At 52.1% G+C, this 23784-nt stretch overlaps 10 protein-coding genes across 10 annotated transcripts; 4 read left to right on the forward strand and 6 right to left on the reverse strand.

Annotated features, from left to right (window-relative positions):
- On the forward strand, window positions 1-3539 carry BDV17DRAFT_228001 (Na+/H+ antiporter Nha1). Its single transcript, XM_073755732.1, has one exon. The coding sequence runs from the start codon at window positions 169-171 to the stop codon at window positions 3388-3390; it is 3222 nt and encodes a 1073-aa protein (XP_073618729.1). The 5' UTR covers window positions 1-168; the 3' UTR covers window positions 3391-3539.
- Window positions 3540-5712, reverse strand: BDV17DRAFT_228390 (FAD binding domain-containing protein). Its single transcript, XM_073755734.1, has 2 exons — window positions 4967-5712; window positions 3540-4914 (listed from the first exon to the last, which is right to left on the reverse strand). The coding sequence occupies exons 1-2, from the start codon at window positions 5590-5592 to the stop codon at window positions 3690-3692; spliced, it is 1851 nt and encodes a 616-aa protein (XP_073618730.1). The 5' UTR covers window positions 5593-5712; the 3' UTR covers window positions 3540-3689.
- Window positions 5713-8493: 2781 nt separating this feature from the next.
- On the forward strand, window positions 8494-9285 carry BDV17DRAFT_288470 (uncharacterized protein; the record flags this gene model as incomplete). Its single annotated transcript, XM_073761422.1, has 1 exon — window positions 8494-9285. The coding sequence occupies one exon, from the start codon at window positions 8494-8496 to the stop codon at window positions 9283-9285; it is 792 nt and encodes a 263-aa protein (XP_073618731.1).
- A 119-nt stretch (window positions 9286-9404) lies between these two features.
- Window positions 9405-10501, reverse strand: BDV17DRAFT_255589 (uncharacterized protein). Its single transcript, XM_073756947.1, has one exon. It carries the CDS (start codon window positions 10211-10213, stop codon window positions 9581-9583), a length of 633 nt encoding a protein of 210 aa, XP_073618732.1. The 5' UTR covers window positions 10214-10501; the 3' UTR covers window positions 9405-9580.
- Window positions 10478-12787, reverse strand: BDV17DRAFT_227993 (adaptor protein STE50). Its single transcript, XM_073755731.1, has 3 exons — window positions 12046-12787; window positions 11833-11994; window positions 10478-11785 (listed from the first exon to the last, which is right to left on the reverse strand). Exons 1-3 carry the CDS (start codon window positions 12308-12310, stop codon window positions 10743-10745), a joined length of 1470 nt encoding a protein of 489 aa, XP_073618733.1. The 5' UTR covers window positions 12311-12787; the 3' UTR covers window positions 10478-10742.
- Window positions 12788-14976: 2189 nt separating this feature from the next.
- BDV17DRAFT_288472 (uncharacterized protein) lies at window positions 14977-15666 on the forward strand (the record flags this gene model as incomplete). Its single annotated transcript, XM_073761423.1, has 1 exon — window positions 14977-15666. The coding sequence occupies one exon, from the start codon at window positions 14977-14979 to the stop codon at window positions 15664-15666; it is 690 nt and encodes a 229-aa protein (XP_073618734.1).
- A 182-nt stretch (window positions 15667-15848) lies between these two features.
- cdc48 (AAA family ATPase CDC48) lies at window positions 15849-19211 on the reverse strand. Its single transcript, XM_073756948.1, has 6 exons — window positions 18787-19211; window positions 18704-18731; window positions 18594-18649; window positions 18277-18526; window positions 16721-18212; window positions 15849-16668 (listed from the first exon to the last, which is right to left on the reverse strand). Exons 1-6 carry the CDS (start codon window positions 18816-18818, stop codon window positions 16076-16078), a joined length of 2451 nt encoding a protein of 816 aa, XP_073618735.1. The 5' UTR covers window positions 18819-19211; the 3' UTR covers window positions 15849-16075.
- Window positions 19212-19256: 45 nt separating this feature from the next.
- On the forward strand, window positions 19257-20685 carry BDV17DRAFT_255601 (gamma-glutamylcyclotransferase family protein). The gene has a single exon (XM_073756949.1). It carries the CDS (start codon window positions 19865-19867, stop codon window positions 20573-20575), a length of 711 nt encoding a protein of 236 aa, XP_073618736.1. The 5' UTR covers window positions 19257-19864; the 3' UTR covers window positions 20576-20685.
- Window position 20686: 1 nt separating this feature from the next.
- On the reverse strand, window positions 20687-21794 carry BDV17DRAFT_255602 (uncharacterized protein). The gene is made up of 2 exons (XM_073756950.1): window positions 21564-21794; window positions 20687-21467 (listed from the first exon to the last, which is right to left on the reverse strand). Exons 1-2 carry the CDS (start codon window positions 21704-21706, stop codon window positions 20723-20725), a joined length of 888 nt encoding a protein of 295 aa, XP_073618737.1. The 5' UTR covers window positions 21707-21794; the 3' UTR covers window positions 20687-20722.
- A 651-nt stretch (window positions 21795-22445) lies between these two features.
- Window positions 22446-23243, reverse strand: BDV17DRAFT_288476 (uncharacterized protein; the record flags this gene model as incomplete). The annotated part of the gene is made up of 1 exon (XM_073761424.1): window positions 22446-23243. One exon carries the CDS (start codon window positions 23241-23243, stop codon window positions 22446-22448), a length of 798 nt encoding a protein of 265 aa, XP_073618738.1.
- Window positions 23244-23784: the final 541 nt, after the last annotated feature.

The raw sequence follows: 23784 nt of genomic DNA on the forward strand, positions 1-23784 counted from the left end.
TGCCCACCTCCGCTCCCCCATAGTCTCGTGGCGACTTGTTCGATTGTGATGATCCGGCTGGTACCCGACTCTTGCTTGAGATAAAACTAAGGGGACTCTGGCGATAAGTCCAGGAATTAGGGAACATAATACTCCATAAGATTACAGTTGAGGTTATAATCAGTCACCATGGCGTGGGATCACTTGGATATCGATAAGCCCCACTTGGCGTACATGATCCTGGGAGGCTTCACAGGCTTGTTCATGCTGTGCTCCCTCTTCGTCAAGGAGAAGATGTACATTGGCGAGGCTACGGTGGCTACGATTTGTGGAATCATTTTCGGTCCGTATGCTGCGAACCTCTTTAACCCGAACGAGTGGGGGAACGTCGACAAAATCACCCTGGAATGCTCGCGCATCGTTCTAGTCGTGCAATGTTTTGCCGTCGGTGTCGAGTTGCCCAAGGCTTACATGGAGCGCCATTGGAAGTCGGTATCGCTCCTTCTCATCCCGGTCATGACCTGGGGCTGGCTGATCACCAGTCTCTTTATCTGGTGGTTGATTGAGCCTCTTACCTGGCTAGAGGCCCTCGTGTGCGCCGCATGCGTCACGGCCACCGACCCCGTCCTTGCGTCCTCAGTCGTCGGTAAGGGTAAATTCGCGAAACGTGTCCCGAAACACTTGCGAGACCTTTTATCCGCCGAGTCGGGCTGCAACGACGGCATGGCCTTCCCTTTTATCTATTTATCCTACTACATCTTACACTACCGCCCGGATGCGAACGCCGTCGCCCTCCACTGGTTCTGTTATACCATTCTATTTGAGTGTATCTTCGGTGCTATCTTTGGCTTCACAATCGGATACGCCGCTCGCCACGCGATCAGGTTCGCCGAGCGTAAGCAACTTATTGACCGCGAGAGTTTTCTCGTCTTCTATTTTGTGCTTGCTCTTTTCTGCGCCGGCTCTGGAAGTCTTCTCGGTATGGACGACTTGCTGATCGGTTTCGCCGCCGGTGTCGGGTTCAGTAACGACGGTTGGTTCACGGAGAAGACCGAGGAATCGCACGTCTCCAACGTCATTGATCTGCTACTCAACTTGGCTTACTTTGTGTACTTCGGAGCTATCGTTCCCTGGGAGGACTTTAACAATGCTGACATTGGTCTGAACGTCTGGAGACTGGTGGTTATCGCTATCCTGGTCATCTTCTTCCGCCGCATCCCTGTCATGCTGGCTTTGAAACCCATTATACCGGACGTGAAAACGTGGCGTGAAGCTCTCTTCGCCGGCCATTTCGGACCGATTGGTGTCGGTGCCATTTTCGCCTGTATTCTGGCCCGAGCTGAATTGGAGACCGGCAGTACACAACCAGTGGTGGAGGCCGACTTCCCCAGACCTCATACCCATAATTACTATATTGTGCAGATTATCTGGCCACTGACGACGTTCATGGTCATCTCCTCTATCTTGGTTCACGGCTCGTCGATTGCCGTCTTCACCCTAGGAAAACGCATCAACACCCTCTCAATCACACTGTCCTACACACAGGCCAACGAAGAAGGCCCATCATGGATGAACCGTCTGCCCCGTGTTCAGTCCTTGGCTAAAGGCTCTATGTCCTTCCGCAAGGCCGACGACTCGGAGGAGTCCAACGAGCCCGAATACCCTCCTGGAACTTTACCGCCTATTGGTCTTCCCGGTAACTTCCTGCGCCGGCAGCAAGAGGATGAAACGAGCTCGCCTATTGGCAAGGTATCTAGCCGCAGAGCCCGCAGACGCCGCAGAAAGGCGGACGGCGCGGGTGGCCCAATCAGTCAATCTGCAATTGCTCCGATGCGACCATCTGAGGTGGAATCCGAGGATGCTGAAAAGGCACTCGGTGAGACAGACTCGAGTTCCTCGCCGCCATCGCGCAAACTGCGTAATGCTAGTGTCAACGTTTATGTCGAGGGTACGGATCTGATCTTCGAAGATCGGGATGGCACTGTCCTCAAGACGGAGCATGTCGGGCACATGACACCTGAGGAACAGACGCGACACCTTGAAGCAGAGCGGAACAAGCTTGGCCTGGAATTCTCTCAATCCCGCGATAGAAACAAACCGGAGGCCTCTGAGCAGCAGCCCACCGTAGGCGACAAGGTTGAAGAAGCCGTCGGTGAGAAGACCAACCACCCGGTTGAAAAGGGCCGTCGCAGCTTCGGTAAATGGTTCGGCTTCGGCAAGCAGAAGAAGGATGAAGCTGAACAGCCGGAAGAAGAAGAAGAAAAGACTGCCAAAAAGGAACAGTCTGCTAAACCACCCAAGGGCAAGGGCCGCTCTGCGCACGCTTACCAATTCGGTAACACCATTATCGTCGAGGACGAGGACGGAGAAGTCATCAAGAAATACTCCATCCCATCAAGCGACAAGACCGAATCAAAGGGCAACGTCCCTGTCCGCCGCGGCCTAACCCGCATGGGAACCTGGTTCGGACAAGAAAAGGAAGGTGAATCGTCCGGACAAGCAGCCAAGAAGAACAACGCAGACGAATGGCTCGCAGACGACGGACTCCGATTCACCCTCGCCAACGACGACGAAGTCGGCAAGCGCGGCGTCGAGCACAAGGGCAAGCGCATGACGAAGCAGCAATTCGCCGAACAGATCCGCGGTCTCGCACCCAAGGCCCGCCAAAGCGTCGTCGAGGAATCCGACGCCTCAGCCCACGTCAAGGAAGTCGCGCGCACTGAAGCCGAAGATGCGAATAAGCCGAACCGCCGCATGTCCGCTTCTAAACTCGCCGATGATCCCTCTCGCGCTAGCAAGAAACAACAGCAACCCCACGACGACATCAACGACTCCGTCTCCGACAGCGCCTCAGCCTCCGAATCTGAATCAGACCTTGAAGAAGCACCAGGCCGTAACGTCGCCGACGCCCTAGCCCGCATCGCAGCGGGCACAGCGGCCGAAGAGCGCCGCCGCGGTCTCAGCCCCGTCGCTTCCTCACGCGCACTTAACCCGCGAGGCCGCGAGCGCCGGGACTCAGAAGACGACGGTACAGAGCGCGTCCCACCTTCTCAGCTCCGCGAGGCCGCAGGCTTCGCTAGACCCCTGCAGGAAGCGGACCTCGATGATACGGGTGAGACGCCTGCTGAGCGGCGCCGACGACTTGCTGCGCTGGGTGTGAGTGGTTCGGATGAGGAGGGGGAGAGTGGCGATGATGATGATGACGACGATGCGATTGAGGATGATAGTGAGGATGATGGGCAGGCTAGACCTACAAGGGGTATCTCGTTCGCAGATGGAACGAAGCTTGAGGCGGGGAATACGTATGATCGCGAAGGGAATGGGGGTCCGTCGAGATCGAGGTCTAGGAGGTCCAGAAATGGGAAGGGGTCGGGTATCTCTTGGGCCGGGGTTAAGGGAAGGGACTCGTAGTCTAGTCTCCTTTTGCCTTTTACCTTGTCCTTGGCCATGTCTTTTTCTGACTCTGATCCTGGCTGGACTGTCTAGCTGTTTGGATTGGATGTTCTGCATACGGTACGAAGGGTACATATCATATTAGACACTAGAGGCTGCTTGTTTATTGTTGGCTTCGTGTAGATACCTATTTCATTGTCCTTGCATTGCGTACATTGTTTTTTGCATAGCTTTTACCAGTTCTTGTAATTAAGCCAAAGCTTCGATTCTCCAGATCTCCCTCTCTCTCTTTCCTCGCCCTCACGCATCACCGCCGGCTACTCATCCCCATCCCCCTTCAACCCCAACGTCGCAACAACCGTTAGGAATTTCTGCTCCTCGGACTTGGTCATAGAATCTGGCTCAGCGTCTTTGAAATCAGGCCTAGCAACTCTCCCAGAAACAACAGCGAGAATCTCCTCCGCCTCTCCAGTTGAAGGAAACGCGTTAGCGTTACACCTCCACGCAGCATGTGTATCCGGGCGGACGAGCACAATATCACGTTGCCAGATCTTCCGGGCGTGGTTTTCGTCGTAGAGGGTGACGTGCTTGAGGGGGAAGTTTAATCTTTGCGCTACGTCTAGTAGAACGCCGGCTTTCTTCTTTGCTTCGTCACCTGCGATGGTGTTGACGAAATGAATGAGCGTCCATTCAGGCCCGAGTAAGTCGTAGATACTTGTCTTTCCATCTCGAAGATAGACGTGCGGTACGCGATGGCCTGGCTTTGTACTTGGGACGTACCGTTTCACGTCCCAAGTTACTTCGTCCTCTGAAGATCCATCGGCATCAGGCACAACGCATGGCGAGTACTCATACCGCAAATCAAGCTCGATTCCCTTGTCCGTGGTATCAGGCCCTGATTGACGAATGTACCTTCCAGTCTCCTCTCTGGCTCGTCTACCCTTATCAGAGATCTCGTTCAGAATCTCCCAGTCCTTCTGATACAGTTGAGCTAACCGGACATGCTCCATGAGATGTCGATACGAGCGACACAACGCACGCATCATCATTGGTCTCCGCTCAATACTATACGCCTTCAAGAGCATCTCGCCGCCGTATCCCTTTGACAAAGCCGCAAGGCGCCAGGAAAGATCCACCGCGTCGACAAGCCCGCTGTTAAGCCCGTATCCGCCGTGCGGGGGAGATCTGTGCGCTGCGTCGCCGGCTAGGAGAACGCGCCCGTAGGCTGAGATGTATGAGTTTGCGATGGAGAAACTTGGTTGCCAGATGCTGTGTGCGAGGATAGTGTCGATGGGGAATTTGAAGGGGTCGGTACAACAGCCGGCGAGGACTTTGTGGATGGCTTCATGCGGGGATGGGGTAGGGGACGTGGCTGATAGGGTTGGCAGGAGTGGGTAGTGTGCTGTGAATGTATCTTTCCCATCTTGGTCGATTATGAATCCCGAGTTGGCTGGGAAGGCGTGCCAGAAGCGGGTCTTTCGGGTGGTTAGATAGTTTGATAGAGCGGCGGAGCGGAAGTGGACGAGGTAGAAGCGCGCGGGTCTATATCAGTCAGTCAGTCAACTCGAAATACAGGAAAGAAAAGAGGCCATACACAGTTCCACCGACCATCCCGAGACCAGAATTCTTCCTCACGACGCTGCGCCCGCCGTCACAGCCCACAAGATACCGTCCAGGAACAGTATGTTCCTTCCCAGCCAAATCCACAAACCTCGCCTGCACTTGATCATCATCTTCCACATGCGAAATATACCTCCACCCACCCCAAAAGGTTATCGCCTCCTCCTTCAAAACTAAGCCCCTCATCCACTTCTCAAACACAATCTGCGAACACCTCTGCCCCGGCTCAGCAGGATAGCTACCATCGTTGACATCCCGGATTTCTGCTCGTTGCTCGTCTACACTAGGTACACTCCATCTTCCTAGCTCTCGTCCGTCGGGACTAAGCGAGGTCATGAATATACTCTCGAATTTCTCACTTGCACTCACCGCGCCTTCGATATTCCGATAAGTGTCCGCTAGCCCTAAGAGCCGGAATAGATCCATGACGCGGGAATTCGTGAGGTCCATCTTTGGGAAGCGGGTTGTTTCGTGGGTCTGGTTCGTCTCGAACAGCGTACACGGGATGTTGAGGCGCGATAGGGCGTATGCGAGAACCATGCCCACCGGGCCGGCGCCGATGATTACGATTGTGTCTGTGGAATGGTTTGAGTATAGCATTTTGGTGACGCGGTCGGTGTTGGGAGTGAGATTTGGTTTGAACTGAGATTTAGGACTGAGTTAAATGGGTTTGAGGTGGCGACTGTTCTTTAACTATAAACCCTGCGCCATGATATTTACCGGCATGACACAGCAACCATTCTCTGCCAGGAGGGAATTCATTGACTTTCACCTGATATCATGAACTGGCACCGGGAATTTGGGGTGCCCTTCAGACGCCACCCCACCAATAGACTTAGCCCTAACGTGCCACTATCGGGATCATCGCAACCTTCTGCATAGGCTTTCTTTGTACACATGCATTGATCGTCACAGTGACTGACTCGTTGGGACAGTGCTCTGATAGTTGATGCCCTTCATTGATTTCCTGGCTCTCAGCCGATATTGAGTTAGGTATTCCTTGTTTATTGAAGGTATTCTGGAGTTGGGCCTCTGAGGAAATTCTCGTAACCAGGCTGAGACCATGGGCTGAGGCCATGAAACATGTGTAATAACATGCACGTGGCCAAACCAAAGACATGGCGCTTGACCGAGATTGAGCTTCCGTCATTTCTCTTGGAGATATAATGCCCCTCTAGGTGTCGCGTCCCTTTTCGAGGCACTTGGATCAGCACCCACGAGGCGGAAGAGACTTCGGCCACTGCCATTTCGGAGGGTTATATGTAGTCGGTAAAATGAGTTGAACAGGAACAATGTCAGCACCCAATCTTCGACTCGGGCTACCGAGGAGAGCTGGAATGCCCAAGCCATAGTTGTGGTTAAGTCAAGAATTGGAGATGCGTTTCGATTCACAGCGCAGAACTCTCTGACTCACGCCATATCAACCTTCAATTTGCTCCGATCTCGAGTCCGAATGGGATAACTATCTCTAGGGACACTGACGGGGGACTCTCAGTCCTGATAAGGCCATGCAGTCGTTTGACTCTTCTTGGTTCAGTGAGTTCAGTGAACCGGCCCACATCAGTTCTGACATGCGTTCGATTCTCAGCGATATACTTCACCGACCAAATTGTATCTTTCATCAGCGCGTGTTTCGGGTACCTCGCATCATCTGCGCCGGGGTGTTGTGCATTATACAATTCAAGATCTAGCTTCGCTTTAATATTGTGCCACATAGAGAACTGCACCTGATTCCACTGGTTTTTGGCTTGTTCGGGCTGCCCAGTGATGTGGAGAATTTTCGCCTCGAGTGCAATGGAGACCAGTATATATGGCTTCACTAGCCAGTCTATGCCGGTAGTCTCTTTCACTCGAACGGTTAAAATTGACCGTGGACCAAGGGAGGGGTCTCTTTCCGGAAGATGATATGTATCAATCAAAGATACTCTGTCCAGGGACCCTTTTTGGAAGGCAAGCTGAGATGGCACAAAACCAGACCTGCATTGAGCATTGGTCCAAGCTCTGTTTGCGAGAAGCTTCTGGCATAGAACTAAACTTGGTCGCTCACATTCGCATGCATAATGAAGAAGTTTTCCGAGACTTATCTGGTATGTTTGAATTTGCCCCAACGGCCAGCAGCTTTTCTGTCAGGGAGAGGAAACCATTTTGTACCGACAAGCAAAGGGCCGTCCGTCCAAAGTAGTCCCTGGTGTCGACTAACTTCTGCACGGAATCGTCGGAGCGCAAGAGGTCAAGAAGCAAGCATAACATCTTGAGTTGGCCACTTTGCACAGTGTGGTGGACCACCGATCGCCACTGCTGGTCCTCATCTGCCACTATGGCACCATATCTCAATAGCAGCATCATGGACTCCACGTGTCCTTGATTAGCAGCTGCAAGAAGCGGATAACGATACTTCCCTAAGGGGACATTTGGGTTCGAGCCCGTTGGATAGCAAATACTCGACCCAGAAAATCAATCCTTGTTCAGTGGCAAAATATAGTAAACTTGTGTCAGAAAACAGGGTATCTGTATCTGTGTCTGTATCTGCTAGCTGTAGCCAGCGTTCCCACAAAGCACTACCTGGAGCCGTTCAAGAACCATCTCAGGGCTCGCACCACATTCATCTGCGCGTATAACATGAATGGCGAATGCATCCACTGCATATGATAGTAACGCAGGATAATCTTCCAATGTTTGCGAATCGATAGTTCCTGGGCAAAGACTTCCGGCTTCGGTTATAGCCTGCTCCACAGCGTCAGGTTCGACGGCTGATATGGGATCTCGCAAGTATTCTCCAATAAGTGACTAGGCCGTGCAGCTCTATCTAAACTGTTATTCTTTGTCTCGAGATCTCCTGACAAGAAAAGAGTTTTCCGACTGTTAAGGATGTCCTCTCGAATTCTGTATTGGCCAAAGTGGTTTGAAGCTGATGAGGCGAAACTGGCATCGCTGCGTGCTCGCATGAGGGACCTTTGTGTGGCTCAGCCTCTTGCCGTCATAATACGAAGGCATCCAATTCAGGAATGGATATACAATATATTGAGATCGCCAATCACAGGAGAGCGAAATGTCGAGAAATCAAGGGCGCTGAATCCTCTGCCCGAAAGGAAGAAGTCCCAGACCGATCCGTGAATGACACGAACTATCCTTGTCTCCCCTTCATCGCTATTTAGCGAGCCAGCTTCGCCGCACACAGAGTTACTATCGTCCGCACCGGCCTGTGTCTCCTGCGTTGTGATTTCGACGAGTCCTCTGGAAATACTTCGGATTTGTCGTTCCAGCTGCAATTCCGTCTCTGTGATAGTGCGACTTCCGCCATTCTGGCAAGGATGCCGGCAGTTCATCCCTAATCCAGGCGAGGATGTGATGCCATTCTAACAACCGCAGCGGCTTCGCCGCGAATACAGCTCAAGAAAAGAATCTGATCGTTATCTGAGCATCATACGGATTGATACTGAACAGTATCTGTTCATAGAGCTGGTCTAGTTCCGGCGGTGTCTCTCGTAGTCGCCACCGGAGATGTCTGAAGCTTTTGCCATTATCGTAGTCTTTCAAAATAGCTTCCAGTACAATGACCACCCAAAGGAAAACCCCAGCGGATCTTTCAACAAGAGTGGTCTCCAACTTGAGCCATTCAGTGTGTTCACTGACTCCAGCTATGCTAAGCTTGTATTGCACGTAATGACGAATGTCTTCCGTGTTGATTCAATCGATCCTAACTTCTGGGCACCGTCCGACACTGACCTTCGGGTAGTCTCTGCTTGCCAGGCTTACGCTCAGATTTGCGTCCGCCAAGTGAGCCGCTTCTGTCAGTTCGTGGAAGAAAGTTGTCACTTCCCTCATGCTGTTACCACCACATTCATCGAGGCCATCAACAAACAAAAGCGTCCGGGAGAACCGAGTCACCCTAAACACATCACTCAAAAATCCTTTCAGCTCTCCTTCGCTCCACATGACCCCTTCTTGGACCTGTTGGAATTTATGGTCAAACACGTCCATAATCTCCAACAACAAGTTATGATCCAATTGGAGCAACTGGTAAAGGATCGCTCGGAAGAGCTCAAGAGGGGTTCAGCGAGTAGTCTTCTCTCGCGGATTGAACAAAACAAGACCACAGTAAGGGCCGCTGTCTCGCAGTTCTGCGAAAGCTCTGCCGTATGCGTGCTTAAGAACGAAGACTTACCGGAACCCGGTTTGCCTTTGATCCAGATGAGACCATGGTGTTCGTCCACCTGCTCTGCATGGTACCATGCGTCGAAAGCTTCGTTATTGAACAACTGCTTCCATGCTGTGCCATCCGCTACCGCCTGAGAGTCACGGGGAATATCGACATTGGCCGGTCGTAGAGATTGCAAGCAATCTAACTTGAGAATATCAGCTCTGATGCTACTTAATTTTTGATATACGCCACTCCAAAACTGCCAACTTACCTAGCTTCCTCATATTGGAATAAGCTGGTAGGATGCTGTCAGTATTGTTCTCCGTAGCAAAGTCTGTAGTCGGTGCTGCTATAGTCCGTCCAGATGAGCACTCGGAGATTACCGAAAGAAGCTCTTTGGCGTATGCGGCGGCGACTGCCGCTGCGTATCCTTGCCACTCGTGATTTTTATGCGAGTCGGCGTAGTCGCATATACCACGTATGACGAGGCATGATAGTTGTTGAGCAGGCCCGGAGCTTCATCTCCACACAATACGCCCCAAGTTTGCGCCCTATGCGATCTCTTACTTGAGTGTCCTTGATCACCTTAATGCCTAACGCTATTGTCCCGTAATGAATCACAGGCTCCTTACTTTTGCGTTCCCGTCGATCGACCAACCGAGTTGTACTGCATTTGCTGCACGTGGGCCTCTTTCTTTTATGTAGGTAACCCGCTTCGAACAACAGGTCTGAATGACCATGGCCAGTGTACAAATCGCGCATTCTTGGGTATTTCCGTCCAATCACATTCACAAAACTGGGTGTCTGGCTGCCCTCCATTTGATGGATGGCTCGTAGCTTGGAAACAGCCGTCGCGAGAATTTGTGGGCGTCGATTCAAGCAGCCTGTGCGCTCCAACTTGCCGCCGCGAGTAGCCTTCCTCAGATCATAATGGGCCATCCCTCCGTTGGTAGAGCGGGTGGTGGGCAGACCGACCACAACATCACTTAGACGGATATCGGCCTCTTCGCTGGGTATTCCACCACCTATCCCCACGAGCAACCCGAATTTGACAGACTTAAAGCTCGACAACAGCTGCATGGCCACCGTAGAAGCAGAAGCAATGCCGTACTCGCCACTTGGGACGCATGCTATCGCAACGTTGTGTTTTCCGATCCGTCCTGGAGTGTAGGCATTGTGGCCGTTGGGTTGGACCGGTAGGTCATGGGTTCATGGCAGGTTTACAAGTGACTTCCCCCGGCGGGCCTCAGCCATACTCGCTGCTTCCCTCTGCGGGAGCCCAGATTGTACCTGCCTCACTGAGCAGTGATTTAGTATGCCCCCTGTTGGTGCTCATCAATCTATAGACAAAGCAGGTGAAAAAGATTCCAGGAATTCTTTGACGGTATGCTAGATCTAAATGAAATCCACGCTAATGAACTCGTTTCCTATTTTCCTATCCAATCCCAACGCCAAACACGCGCCGCAAATTCAATTAGGGTATGAGAATGGATCGGAAGTTAAAGATGTGGGAAGAAAGAGAATTGGAAAGGCCTCAATAGAGGGGTATCTCAAGAATATAGCGAAAATTTGTTCTTTCAAGTTGCGGTGCTCACGTTGTCTCCTGTCTTTATAAAACTCCCCCGGGAAGATTGATTTGCGCTTGTTGTCGACTGTCGAAGCCAGCACTGTTCGGCGCCGAACCCACGCCGCTGGTGTAGGTGTTGGTGTTATTTTCTGGTGCTATTTGCTGTTTCCGTAGCATAAACATTGGCTTCCGACCTTCCTTTTCTAATTGCTTGAAGAGAATAAGTGGTCGTTCTTCAAGCCCAAGACAGCGTTCCTGGTCGCCGTATACAATATAAAGTGCGTATTGTTTCCAATCACCGTTGATGTTATATTTCTTGAGAGCGGCGGGTAGGACTTTGTAGCACGGGTCATCGACGGAAACGCGGAATGACTTGAAGATCTCCACACTTGGCGTTTCACCTCCTGCCCTTGAATCAGACCGCGACGGAATCTCCGGCCGCGTTGCTGATGATGGGGCGGCGTTCAGGCGATCTGATCGAGACTGTGACTGCTGGCTATCCTCGTGGTGGTTTCGAGCAGACCCGGATTGCGAGTATGCACGCGATGCTAGAGTCTGGGGCGCACCATAATGATTTCCAGGAGATGTCGGGGACGGTAGATTTGGTGATAGTTGTGACTTTCCATTCATCGTGCTCAAATGTGAAGAGGCAGCAACAGCGGCAGCGGACGGGTCAAGGTTGGGACCATCATTATATGTTCGGCCCTCGTGGATAGAAGGAGGAATGTGGGTGGGAGAGTTGTTCTTGGGCGTCTGGGCTCGCTTAGAGAACTTTGAAGACAAGATCGACCCGGAACGGTCTAGGATTGTAATGCCTGAAGATGGTGCCAGTGTTGACCCTGTCAGAGCACTCTCATGGTAGCTGTCTGAGGTTGGCACGGCAGTAGGCGGGGGTAGCGGTTGGGATTTATCTTTGGCCATCTTGAAGACAGGCAGAAGCTCCTCTCTCAGCCGTCGATAATCTTCAAGAACACGTCGTAGCTCGGTCTCCACGGTGAGTATTTTCTCATCTCGAAGTCGGATAGATTGAATCAGTCGAGCAATGTCTTCCTGAGTTGCGCTCTCGTTCATACTCTGGTCCGCAGCTATTGCATGTTAGTACATAAACACATAAGGAATAAGACAAACATACATAAGGGGATGTAGTGGTCGGCATCGAGCGGGATATCCTGCTTGACTTTAATCTCGTAGACGCTCTTGAGAATCGTCAACCGATGTCCCACACTAGCAATTCCCATTTCCTTGAGCTCATCGTGCCTCAGCGCAATAAGTGCTTCTCCGACGATACCGTTCTCTACAAACGCGGTGTTAGCTGTGTCCGATCCCATGCAATCACTTGACTCACCTATGAATGATTGACGGTATTGGCGGAGTCCCAAGTTGGTGACGTAGCTCGCGCATTCCTCAGCAGTCCATTCTGTGATTATCGTCTCCGGGGACTTCGAATTGTCATCTTTGCGTGCAAAGGTGGGAGTCGGTTCCGCTGAGGGAAACTCCGAATCGGTCGGGGAGGCTTCTGAATCTGTAACGAGGTGGGGGGATGTGATGACGCTGCGCTCGTACTCGTCGTCCGCATCAGAGTCGGCGTGGTAAGATGTGTGGAGCGACATGGCGTTGAGGACGTCCGACGCCCACGATGGTGTAGTGGACGCCGTCTTGGATAGTTGCGGTCCTGAAAACGGACTAACAAACTCGGGCCTGTCGAAAGGAGCGAGAGTAGCTTCAAAGGCTGAAAGAACGCCGCAACCGTGTCATTCACTGTCGAGAGAAGAGCTAAGGAGTGTGCGAGGTTCGGCCAAGCAAGTGTGGCACATGAGACGGCTGGCGGCTAAAATCAGACTCGGGCGACTGGAGGAAGGGCAGATCGGGCCGAAAGAAAAGTCGACAAGACTGATGGGAGGATCGCGAACGTAGGAAGAAAGAGCCGGCGCCTGATGAAAGAGATAGGAAGTGAAGATGTGATCGATCGCTAGCGCTAAGCAGGAGGATGGTGATGGAGCGAAGGCGGGGAAGCTCAGGCACAGACGTCTTGTTTGGGAGCGGACTGCGATATGGGCGGGAAACGCCGGTTCGTGATAGACACGGATGGCAAGCGAGGGCAAATATGAGGACAGAAGTGCCGAGATCAGGCTGGTCGCAGGGAGATGGCGAGTCGAAGAGGTTGATCTGGTTGACAAGAAGCAAGATGCACTACTCCGGGAGGATCCCCGCACGTGATGCCAGTCTAGACACTCGAGTGAGGACGAGCTGCTCTATTGATACCGGCAAAGGATAAGCTCGATCTTGATCTCGACTTTCAACTCCCAGGGAAGGATAAGAGTACGAGTAGGCGATCGCAGACATACGTATGTGCTCATGCAGTCATGCTGCGCCGTTAAAGGATTTATGCGATTTTCTCAGTCCTCGTCCTTGCGTCTCCCAGGCTCCCAGCCAAGCCAGCCTTCGAATCCCATTACCTCGTCAAAAGCATCCAGTGGATCGTTGATAATCTATCAGTGAATCAATTCGTCTCGAAAGGCCCTCAACATGCAGAGAATAGGGGATGTTCCTTGGAACCCAGCTCTCCTGCTGGCTGTGGATGGTCGACTCGGACCGACTATTTGTGCATTGCTACTAGTTTCGGGCGTCGACTTACAAAAATCAATATCGACAGTTGTATGAATGGATCAATAATAATTGCCAGAGGCTATTATTGCCCAAGACGATTCTCCCAGGGCTGTCAGAAGCCAATAGTGCCGGAGCCTTTACTTCTTCCGCCATTTAGGGGCTGCAAATCCTCCGCCGTCATCCGCCAGCTTCGGCTTCAACAACCTTCTTCACCACTTGAACCCAGCATTCTCCTGATTCTCCTGCCTCTCCGAGTGCATGTTTGCCACTTCCGGATGGACGTTACGAATGTCTTTTACAGACTACGTCAGCCAACGCGAGCCCCTTGACCAGCCTCAATCTGTTTATTACAGTCCACGATTTCACCCAGCTTAGCCCAGTAGCCCTGGACTACCGAAGGCAGGGCAAGCGAGCGTTACACGGATCTGGGGCTGTGCTCTCCACGATGAACTAACTATAAACTCGGCTGCCAGGAACTGACCCTGCGATGATGCAGTCTTGCAGATGTTCAGACAGAGGGGAGCAGCCGCGTCTCCGCATGCATAGTGCTCCGTAACTAGCTGTCCACTTTTCTTTGTCTTTTGTGGGCCACAATCAATTTAAGTTCATCAATCCTCAGGAATCAGCCAATATCCCTTTACAACTCTTGTCTTTTGTTTTCGAACCTTGGGTTCCGACTCCAAGCGCCCGGATACTGCTATTTTTATCGTCGCTGGCCCTACGTCCGCGGTCTGACTCCACGTTCGTACATACAAGGCGCTTAGCAGTTGACCGCTTGTCTACAGTCTACGTTGGCCATGGCCCATACGAGATAGATGGGAAGTAAGGATACAGTGTCAAGATTTTAGTACCCTTTGTTGGTTTGAATACCCAGAATTCATGGCTTCGCGCAGAAGAAAGGCGAAGCATGTTGTTGCACTCGTAGTCCAGCTGTTCGAACTATATATTTGCGATCGCCCGCTGAACGTTGAGCTACGATAGAAGCCCCAGTAAATTTGCTGGCCATAAAAGAAAGATATCCCTTGTACGAGCCCTGCCCGAAGGATAAACTGATTCTATGATATTCTTCGCCTTGAATTCATTCCTCTATTCCGTAGGCAGTGGCTGGTCATTGTCCGCTGCTGAGTCTCGCCGCATTCAACCGAACTTCAACCGGATTTCAGTTTCAACGTCTGCTCTCACCTCAGCAGTTTCTTAGTACCACCTCCAATCTTACTATTGCTCCTCCCTCTAGACTGCACTTGATTTCCTCAAACACATTTCAACGCGCAGACAAAGCGGTGTATCGAGAGAATCGCTGTCGCTGATATATTCTGTCGTTTGGCTGCGGCGCAGATCGATCAATCTCCGCGGCGCATCTTCTCCGCTACACTCAACTTTCTCTATACAATTTTTTTGCGCTCTGGCTATATATCGCACTTTCTAGAACTTACCATATTTATCACTCTACACCTTCCTCGCAACCAGATGACTTTCGGTCAACCCTGAACCAACCCAACCGAGGTCTCCATCCGCCGCCGCGGACGCCGACGCGGCCACCGATCCATTCCAACGCCGACAACCGAAAACCACAACCCTTACCGATTTGGAACCCTACAAACCACTCGACCGACAGACCGCAAACCCTCACTTCCATTCCGATCCCTCCTTACACATATAAACAAGCACAATGCCCCCATCCCCACCCTCCTCATTGACATCGTCCGGACCTGGACCCGCAAACGACAGAGACCTCGAATCCGACCTCCTCACACACCTCGCAACAACGCACGCGCTCGAAGACCTGCACAGCACACTCCTGAGCACATTACAACGCCTCGGCTGGACGGAGAAGATCAGACGGCTCAGCACCGAACTCCTCCGCGCAAATCGGTGCGAGCGGTTTGACGATGTCGTGGAGGCTGTTGTTGCGAGTGCGCAAGGGAGGGCGCATCCGTTTTTGAGGGATTCGGAGCCGGGAGGGAGCAATTCGCATAATAGCAACGGTAATGGGAATGGGGATACTGAGGGGTTTGAAGGTGGGAGTGGGTTCTCGTTTGAGAGTGCGGACGTGAGGATTCCGCGCGTTGTTGTTGAGCAGGGGGTTCGTGCGATCAAGGATGTATTGAGGGAGGTTGTTGTCCTCGAGGATGATGAGGGGGATAAGATTGGGTCGAGCGCTAGAGCGTCAGCGTCAGGGACAGGGTCGTCGACTGGAGGAAGTAGTGGAAGCGGGAGCAGCGGTGGCAGGAGTAATATTGCGGTTGAGGTAGGTGGTGAGGGACCGACGACGGGTACGAAACGGGCGTCGACGAATGGTGATACAAGTCCGACCAAGAAGGCGGACAAGAAGGCGAAATCGGGGAAGCAGGCGAAGTAACCTTAACCTACCTGGTTTCCGGCCTTGGTCCTATGGGCGCATTATGCTTCGCGAGGGTTGATCTATGGCGTTATGGGTTAGGATTTCTGGTGTTTAGGGTAGCATTGATACTTGATAGGTATACCGCTTCTTATATGCACAACATCTACGGGGTTGAGTTACTTTTGATTCAATTGATGGGATTTAATTGCCAATTTACATTTGCGACGTAGGACCCGTCTACGTGGCTTGTACCACCGAGGCCGGGCGAACTACTAAAGGATATGGAACTATCATAAGTCAAAACCAACATTCGTTTAATGATGTCGAGGAGGATTTGTTCCCTGTCGCCAGGAACCTATATCCCCGCCTCGGCTAGATCTAACTAGTGTCGACACATAAAGCGTTATGTAAAAAATGGAAACGGAATTTAATCGTAGAGGCTGTCGTCATTACCGGCTTCACCAAATGTGTTGCCGCTGTCCGCAACCTCGTTTGCGGAGGGGAAGCGGAAGAAAGAGCTGCCGCCAGAATTCTTGAGGCTCTGGGCGAAAGCTTCATACCGGCGGATCTCCACATCGCTGACGGATCGCCGGGCAGTTCTCATGGCCTCTTCGAAGTGAGCCTTTGTGAGCTCGGGAACGGGGTCCTCGCCCTCTTCCTCCTCGTCATCCATCTTGACATCCTCGCCACCGGCGGCCTCACGCTGCTTGATACGGTCAATCTCAGCGGAGATAGACTCCTTGATAGCAAGCTTGACGGCCCGCTGTGTGACGAAACCAAGATCGGCACCGGAGAAACCGTGGGTCTTGCTGGCAATGAATTCGATGTCGACGTCGCCAGCGACAGGGGTCTTGCGAAGCTGGGCCTTGAGGATACCCTCGCGAGAAGCCTGGTCGGGGAGAGGAACGTAGACCAGGGTGTCGAGACGACCGGGACGGACCAAGGCAGCATCAAGCTGCTCGGGTCTGTTCGTAGCACCGATAACGAAAACGTTCTTCTTTGAGGTCATACCGTCCATTTCTGCACACACGTTAGTCTTAGAAGAATTCAAAAGATAATAGCGAATACTTACCAGTAAGAAGCTGGTTGACGACACGGTCGGAAGCACCACCGGCGTCTCCGACAGAGCCACCACGAGACTTGGCAATAGAGTCCAACTCATCAAGGAACACAACGCAAGGAGCAGCGGCACGAGCCTTGTCGAAGATGTCACGGATGTTGCTCTCAGACTCACCAAACCACATGCTGAGCAACTCGGGACCCTTGACAGAGATGAAATTTGCAGCACACTCATTGGCGACGGCCTTGGCAAGCATGGTCTTACCAGTACCGGGAGGACCATAGAACAAAACACCGCGAGAAGGTGACAGACCGAACTTCTGGAACTTTTCGGGGTGGTCGACGGGGTACTGAACGCTCTCGATAAGTTCGCGCTTGACTTCCTCCAGACCACCGATGTCCTCCCAGCGGACGTTGGGAACCTCAACAACAGCAACCTCGCGGAGAGCGGAGGGGTTGGAGACACCAAGGGAGTAGCGGAAGTTCTCCATGGTGACGCCCAGGGAGTCCAAGACCTCTGCATCAATGGTGTCTTCGTCAAGGTCGATGAGGTCCATCTTCTCACGGATTTGCTGCATGGCAGCCTCCGAGCAGAGAGAGGCAAGATCGGAACCGACGTAACCGTGAGTTTCGGCAGCGATGGTCTCAAGGTCAACGTCCTCGCCGAGCTTCATGTTCTTGGTGTGAATCGAAAGGATCTCCAGACGGCCAGTGGGGTCGGGGATACCGATGTCGACTTCACGGTCGAAACGGCCAAATCGGCGAAGGGCGGGGTCGATAGAGTTGGGGCGGTTGGTGGCGGCCATGACAACGACGTTGGAGCGAGCCTTCATACCGTCCATCAGGGTTAGAAGTTGGGAGACGACACGCCGCTCAACCTCTCCATTGGTCTTCTCACGCTTGGGCGCGATAGAGTCAATCTCATCAATGAAGATGATGGCGGGCGAGTTCTTCTCAGCCTCCTCGAAAGCCTTACGGAGGTTGGACTCGGATTCACCGGCCATTTTGGACATGATCTCAGGACCGTTGATCAGGAAGAAGAAGGCACCGGTTTCGTTCGCCACAGCACGAGCCATGAGAGTCTTACCCGTACCAGGAGGACCGTACATGAGAATACCACGAGGAGGCTTGATACCGATGGACTTGAACAGCTGGGGGTGACGTAGTGGCAGCTCGACCAACTCACGGATCTGAGCCATCTGTTTCCGGCATCCACCAATATCGTCGTAGCCAACCTCGTTCAGGTTGTTCTCCTCATCCTCGCGCTGAATAGGCTCGCCCTCGCTGTGGATAATGGTATCCGGAGCGACGATACCGTACTCTGGGGGATCCACCTCGACGACCTTGAATTCGACTTGCCTCAAACCTCCTCTTACTGTGAAGAGATCTCCCTGCTTGACGGGCCGGTATCCATCACGGAAGTAAGGAGCGAGGTAAACGTCAAACAGAGACCCGGTGAGGCCCTCGACGGTGTCTGCGATGGGGAGAACGGCAATACGCTTGGCCTGTGTGGAGAAAATAAGTTAGCCGCCACTCTAGCGTCTCACACGTCATATCAGTAAAACTCACATATTTGATATCAGGACAGGCGTGAACAGTGATGATGTCGCCGTGCTTTACGCGGAGGTTATGTCTGACAACTCGGTTGATACGGGCGCTTCCATCGTCAAGATCGTCATCGGCCAGGACAATCAGAACAGTCTCCTTGCGCTTCTTGCCTCGGACAATGACTGTGTCACCTCGGAAGAGTCCAAGAGTGTCCATGGTGTTGTTGGAAAGGGAGATTGTGGAGTTATCATCGTTAACGGCATCAGTAACACTGAATAACGTGCATTAGCATCATCCACACAGCCCCGTTTGCCACACTAGCTGGATTGATAGCTCACATTAGGCTGTTAGGCTTCTTCTTCTTCTTCAGAATAGCTGTAGAGGTGTCTAGCTCCTGCAAAAAGTCAGTGATCTGATCAAATTTCCGTCTACCGTTAGATGGCCTTACATCTTTCTTCTCAGCACCGGAAGCGTCACTAGCGAAAGGTTAGCAACCGACTGGACAGGAACTAACGAAAATCGATGACGTACAGAAGCTTCTTCTTGTGTTCTTCTGAGCTCATCTTGAATGAAATCGCAGCAAGATCAGAAAGCCAACAAGTCAATTATGCAATGTAGACGCGGAGGGTGTACGAGTGTAGAGGTTGAGGTTAAGCGTGCCGGACCTTAAACGCCCCAGCAACGGAAGGAGATGATGCCAAAAGAGGGAGAAAGAGCAAACGGGAGGTATTCCAGAGGACGGCGATGAAGTCCTAGGAACGTAGCGAGCAGAAAGGATGGATGATGTTGAGAACAGAGAGAAATAGAGAAGTTAGTTGGAGGTGAGATCGGAAGTGGACAGAGAAGCTCCAGTTATGAAGAGGTGACGATAACTCGACCGCCAAGGTGTTCCGTTGATGACTTAAGCCGCCGTCCTTTGTATCAACCGCCACCGCCCTGGCAGAAGCATATGGAACCCCATAGCAACCCCGTCATTTCTTCTTCACCAACTGTGTCAGATTTGTCACCTTCGCCATTCTGCCAGTTGTGCAGAGATCGCAGCGGTTTTTTTGTTGCGCCTCCCAGGCTTCAGGCTACCATGGACTACGTCAGCCTGGACAACGCACGAAGCTCCGGCCTGGACCCTAGCTGTTCGGTGCCTCAGGGCTTCAGGCATCCTACTTTACCATGGATGCAGCCTTGCTCAAGTTCTGCTCAAGTTCTACCCTGGCTACGTTAAAAGAACTGGCTGGAAGAATGCCTCGCCAGGCTGCTTTGTTCCTAGCCTTTCAATAGGCAACGGGAATTGCGGCAACAGCTCCTAAACCATGGATGTGCACTAATGCTTTGATAGACTCCGCTATGATCTGTATACAACAACTAACTTTTTAACGCGTGTTCGAAGTCCGTCATGAATCACCATGATATGCCTTTGATGATATCTATGATTCAGTCTAGTCTAATTCAGCCCGCAAGGAGGGAAGAGAGGTCCTGCGACTCCCCAGGACTGTTTCTAAACTGCATTTGTCCGACTCACCCTTGTCGTCCCAATAATCTTAGTGAATCCGTTGCTCAAGCCTGAAGAATACCGTCGAGATTGTCAGTCATATGCCAGAGAAAGCAGATAACCATGCACTATTTCCCGCCTTCATCGCGGTTTTCTCAAACCGGCGACCTTTCAAAACCGAAGGTGGAGTGCAATGAATCTTACCCAGATGAATTCAAAGCTACGCTGAACAGATCCCCGTTAAAGAACGGAGAGATAGAGACCCTCTGCTCAAGGTCCAGCTTCCCACCTATCTTCGTCTACGACCATTTGATGCTCCCAACAGTCCTGAAGTATTTCGCTGACGTCCCCTCAACAAGTCCAACAACCGGGGAATCTGGGATTGACATGATCCCCGCAACTCTCCCTGATCACAAACTCTACCACTTCTCAGAAAAAGGCGAGCCAGGCTTACCCGTCATAAAGCCGTCCATGACCCGGGGTGACGCAGTACAAGGGATGCTTATCTTTGGCTTAACTCCAGAGCAGCGCAGTGACATTTCAGAGCTCGAATGCGGTATATCTGCGCAGAACATCATTGCCGACGTTAGAGTCCATGTCTCCTTCATCGGCAAGATTCATGGGTATGACGCTAAGTGTTGGAAGTACCTTGATGCTGCGGCGTTTGTCTGGAGGCCCGAGAAGATGGACATGCAGGGCTTGGAGCCCATGAGCACCTCGTACTGGCCTGTAGATGGCTTTTTGGCCGGGCAACTCTACGCGAATATCGTGGAACAGCAGAGCAAGGTGGAAGATGAGATGGCGTATTCTTGGCATTTTTGCCGCGATCAATGATACTGGTTCGTTCTAGGCGTTGATTTGGATACCCGCATCGGCGTGTCTTGGGCAGCGTTTCTTTATCCTAGCTCTCGCATCTAGCATTTCCCTAAACTAGCTACTAGAATCAAGAATATGGCTTTACACATCCTGAAGTACCAACATCTATAACGTAGAAGCCCACAAATCAGCAAACCCCCAAGCCCCCGCCAAAAAACTCACAAAGCCTGTCAACGGCCCAGGGAACCCAATTCCCTCCTCAAAACTCCAATGCAAGCACAACGGCGTCCAACAGGCGTTATTCACGAGACTCTTCTTCCAAGCGCGAACCTCGGCCCTCAGCGCATCTTGCTTCTCCCTCGATGCTCCCGCTTCCTCGGCGCTATTGCGCAACTCCCTAGCCCTCCACAGCACAAAATACTGCAGAATGATATGGCCCAGCCAGAACCGTGTACTCCATAGATCCCATTTCCCGACGCTGCCGTACCGCTCGAGCCAGCGGGCGGGGATCACGCCCTTCGAGCTGAGGAAGGCCGCGTTCTCGAGGAACTGGTAGAGGATGTTGCTGAGGACTTGTAGGAGGGTGAGGCCGTACATTATCCTGTCAGACGGCGGGGATTTGAGCGTTGCAGAGCCCCAGGCTATAAGTTCGGGCAGGCCGAGGAGTCGGAGCATGAATCGCGCTTGGGACATGAGGGCGGAGAGGGCGAGGAGGGGGGAGGTCTGTGCGGTTGGAGTTGGGTTGGATTTCCCGGGTTGGAGTTGGGCGCTTGAGCGGAGGCGCGCGAGGAGACTGAGGCGGGTTTGAAGGGCGATGGAAGGCGCTGAGGCGAGGAGGTGGTGCAGTGCGTGGGAGGTGTATTGCATGAAGGCGAAGGTGCGTTCTTGGCCGGATGCTGTTGAGAGGATTCTATAGAGTTGATCTTCATTAGCTGGGCGATTACATCGAGGGGTTGGGTTCGCGGTGGTTGTGGTATACGCGCGAAATCACTTCGGATAGTCTCACTTGTTCACACGCTCATTCAGTCTATCCGCTGTCAAAAGAGCTGCCAGCAACCGGCGCTGCGCAGCTTCTCTGGACGATATCGGAGGTGAGCTCCCTCCGGCGGAGCTCAGTGGCTTCTCAGCATTGGATGAACTATCCGTCATGGTGATGGTGTCTGAGGGAGATGGATAGGACTATGATCCTGTCGTAAGCTCATGGAAAGGGGGAACGGGGGAACAAGGGAGACATCCCACGGTTGATGGGGGGTGGGAAATTTAAGAGTCTCCATGTCGCCGGGCTGTCACGATATAGCTGATCGACCCGATTCGGCCTGGTGCCGAGGCTCGGAATGCCCGCCGTCAGATACCGACATGCTGCTTCTCTTGTTCGATTTCCGAACGTCCAGTTCCGTCTCATTTTCCGTTGAGTCTTGAAATGGATTTTGGATAATTCATAGGAGTTGGAGCTTACAGATAACGAAATCAATTGACAGCTTATATGAGTTACATTTTGTGCTCAACAGCACTCGAGTTGACCTTCTTCCTCTCTAGTCGGGTCCTGCTCCCGAGGTCCAAGCAATAATCATATTACAGGCTTTGGTATCATTAAATTTGAGAATCATGCTAAAGCCCTTTCAGCCTACCGTTTTGGATGAAATATCTTTCCAGAAGTCTCCCGGTCAAGAATAAAGTGACCCCTCACTGTCCCCATCATCCTCATGGCTGCTGACCAGACATTCGGTTTCCTTGTTGTCAGTCTGAAGAAACAGAGCTTGCTCAGAATCCAGGGCATGGCTCATTCCATCGCAGACGTTATTGCTCAGAGTCGCCATCTCCTCACAAATCTCGTCAATGGTCGACAAGTTGCTCTGAAGGGCGATATCCAGTGACGACTCATACCCAGTCAGGTAGAGTCGAGAAGTCCGTCTGATGTGACGACGATGGGATGAACGTATACGTATTGCGAAGAATGAGGAGGTGGCTGAGGAGGACGAGGAGCGCGTAATCCGAGGTTCCTAACAACTCTTGCATCGGACACCGGTGTCTCCCACAAATCCCAGGCGCTCGGGGGCCTCACATTGGGGTCGTCACAGACGGCGTTGAGGCCCAGCAAAGTTCGCTCCTGCAGTTTGCGGTCGCAGTGATAACATGCCCTGTAATGGCAGCGCGAAGGGCGTGAGGGGATCTGCGGTGCGTTGAAATTCGAGCCGGGGGGTTGATTGAGACCGTGTTGGTGTTGATTGCCCTGATTAGCATTGAAATGGGCTCCAGCTCGGTTCCTTTCCCACTCGCAAACGCTCAATACCTTCAGCTTCTGTTCGATCAGAAGGTCCCTCTCCTCGACGGTATATTCGCCGTCAAGAATCGCCTCCGTTATCCATTCGCTCAAGAGGGAGCCACTTTGGTCGATCGACGCCGTGTATCCTGAGGTGTCCTCCGTGCACAGGTAGAACCATCTGAGGAATGGTTTTCTGCCGCAAGAGTTGCAGGTCTCATGCTCGTCAATCCTCCACTGGCGCGTCACGGTACTGTGATAACAGTTGTTTTGAAGAGGAGGTTGGCGCGGGGGTGAGATGATCAAGGGGCGTACGGTGTACAGATGAGAAGTATCCCCTGCACTGACCGGCTCATCGGCTGTGTCAAAATCGTCCCCAGTCGCGTCTACTGATTCGAGGTGTTCAAAGGTCACGTCTGATGCCATGTCTGGAGATACACCCACCAGAACTGGATAGGAAGCCAGCTCTTCGCTGTCCATTCCTGCTAGAATCTCATGGGGAACATTGATAAAAAGGCAGTGTTATGAAAGGTTCCTCAGTGTTTGGGTTCTGCAAGAGTCATCAAGAGGCAATATTCTCTCGGCGTAACCCTGGTGCACTCCTTCACAACGTAACCCCATTTGAAAGAGTGACAGTGGTCCCCCATAAGATCTGTCATCAGGTATGTTGAAAGTGTATAGCATACTGCAATTCAAGTATTATAGTCACTGCCTGCATTAAGGGACTTGATACCTTTCAGGTTACTCTTTTTGGCATACAATTGCGTCCTAAATCATGCCTGAGGCATCAATCGGGCACGAAGATGCATCATCACAACACTACAAGCACTGTATACAGAGTAATTATGAGCAAATAGCTTAAGGCTCAAGTAATTGAGTACGAAGATTGTGACCTCAATTCATTACGGACCATACGGGCTATACTGAGTATTTAGTTCAATTGAATTAGATATAGATAGTCGTTGCG

The sequence above is a fragment of the Aspergillus undulatus genome, assembly GCF_047715775.1.
Source record: "Aspergillus undulatus strain CBS 261.88 unplaced genomic scaffold BDV17scaffold_8, whole genome shotgun sequence".
Taxonomy (NCBI): Eukaryota; Fungi; Ascomycota; class Eurotiomycetes; order Eurotiales; family Aspergillaceae; genus Aspergillus; species Aspergillus undulatus.

Bases quoted from the DNA above. Each gene is read 5' to 3' on its own strand.
- BDV17DRAFT_228390 (XM_073755734.1), bottom strand. From the start codon at position 5,592: ATGCTATACTCAAACCATTCCACAGACACAATCGTAATCATCGGCGCC. The intron at 4,915-4,966 runs GTATGGCCTCTT...TGACTGATATAG, and splicing joins GGGATGGTCGGTGGAACTGT to ACCCGCGCGCTTCTACCTCG.
- BDV17DRAFT_255589 (XM_073756947.1), bottom strand. From the start codon at position 10,213: ATGCAGCTGTTGTCGAGCTTTAAGTCTGTCAAATTCGGGTTGCTCGTG.
- cdc48 (XM_073756948.1), bottom strand. From the start codon at position 18,818: ATGAGCTCAGAAGAACACAAGAAGAAGCTTCT. The intron at 18,650-18,703 runs GTAAGGCCATCT...GACTTTTTGCAG, and splicing joins CCGGTGCTGAGAAGAAAGAT to GAGCTAGACACCTCTACAGC. The intron at 18,527-18,593 runs GTGAGCTATCAA...CACGTTATTCAG, and splicing joins AAGAAGCCTAACAGCCTAAT to TGTTACTGATGCCGTTAACG.
- BDV17DRAFT_255601 (XM_073756949.1), top strand. From the start codon at position 19,865: ATGCACTATTTCCCGCCTTCATCGCGGTTTTCTCAAACCGGCGACCTT.
- BDV17DRAFT_228001 (XM_073755732.1), top strand. From the start codon at position 169: ATGGCGTGGGATCACTTGGATATCGATAAGCCCCACTTGGCGTACATG.
- BDV17DRAFT_227993 (XM_073755731.1), bottom strand. From the start codon at position 12,310: ATGTCGCTCCACACATCTTACCACGCCGACTCTGATGCGGACGACGAG. The intron at 11,995-12,045 runs GTGAGTCAAGTG...CCGCGTTTGTAG, and splicing joins ATACCGTCAATCATTCATAG to AGAACGGTATCGTCGGAGAA. The intron at 11,786-11,832 runs GTATGTTTGTCT...AACATGCAATAG, and splicing joins CGACCACTACATCCCCTTAT to CTGCGGACCAGAGTATGAAC.
- BDV17DRAFT_255602 (XM_073756950.1), bottom strand. From the start codon at position 21,706: ATGACGGATAGTTCATCCAATGCTGAGAAGCCACTGAGCTCCGCCGGA. The intron at 21,468-21,563 runs GTGAGACTATCC...TCAACTCTATAG, and splicing joins CTGAATGAGCGTGTGAACAA to AATCCTCTCAACAGCATCCG.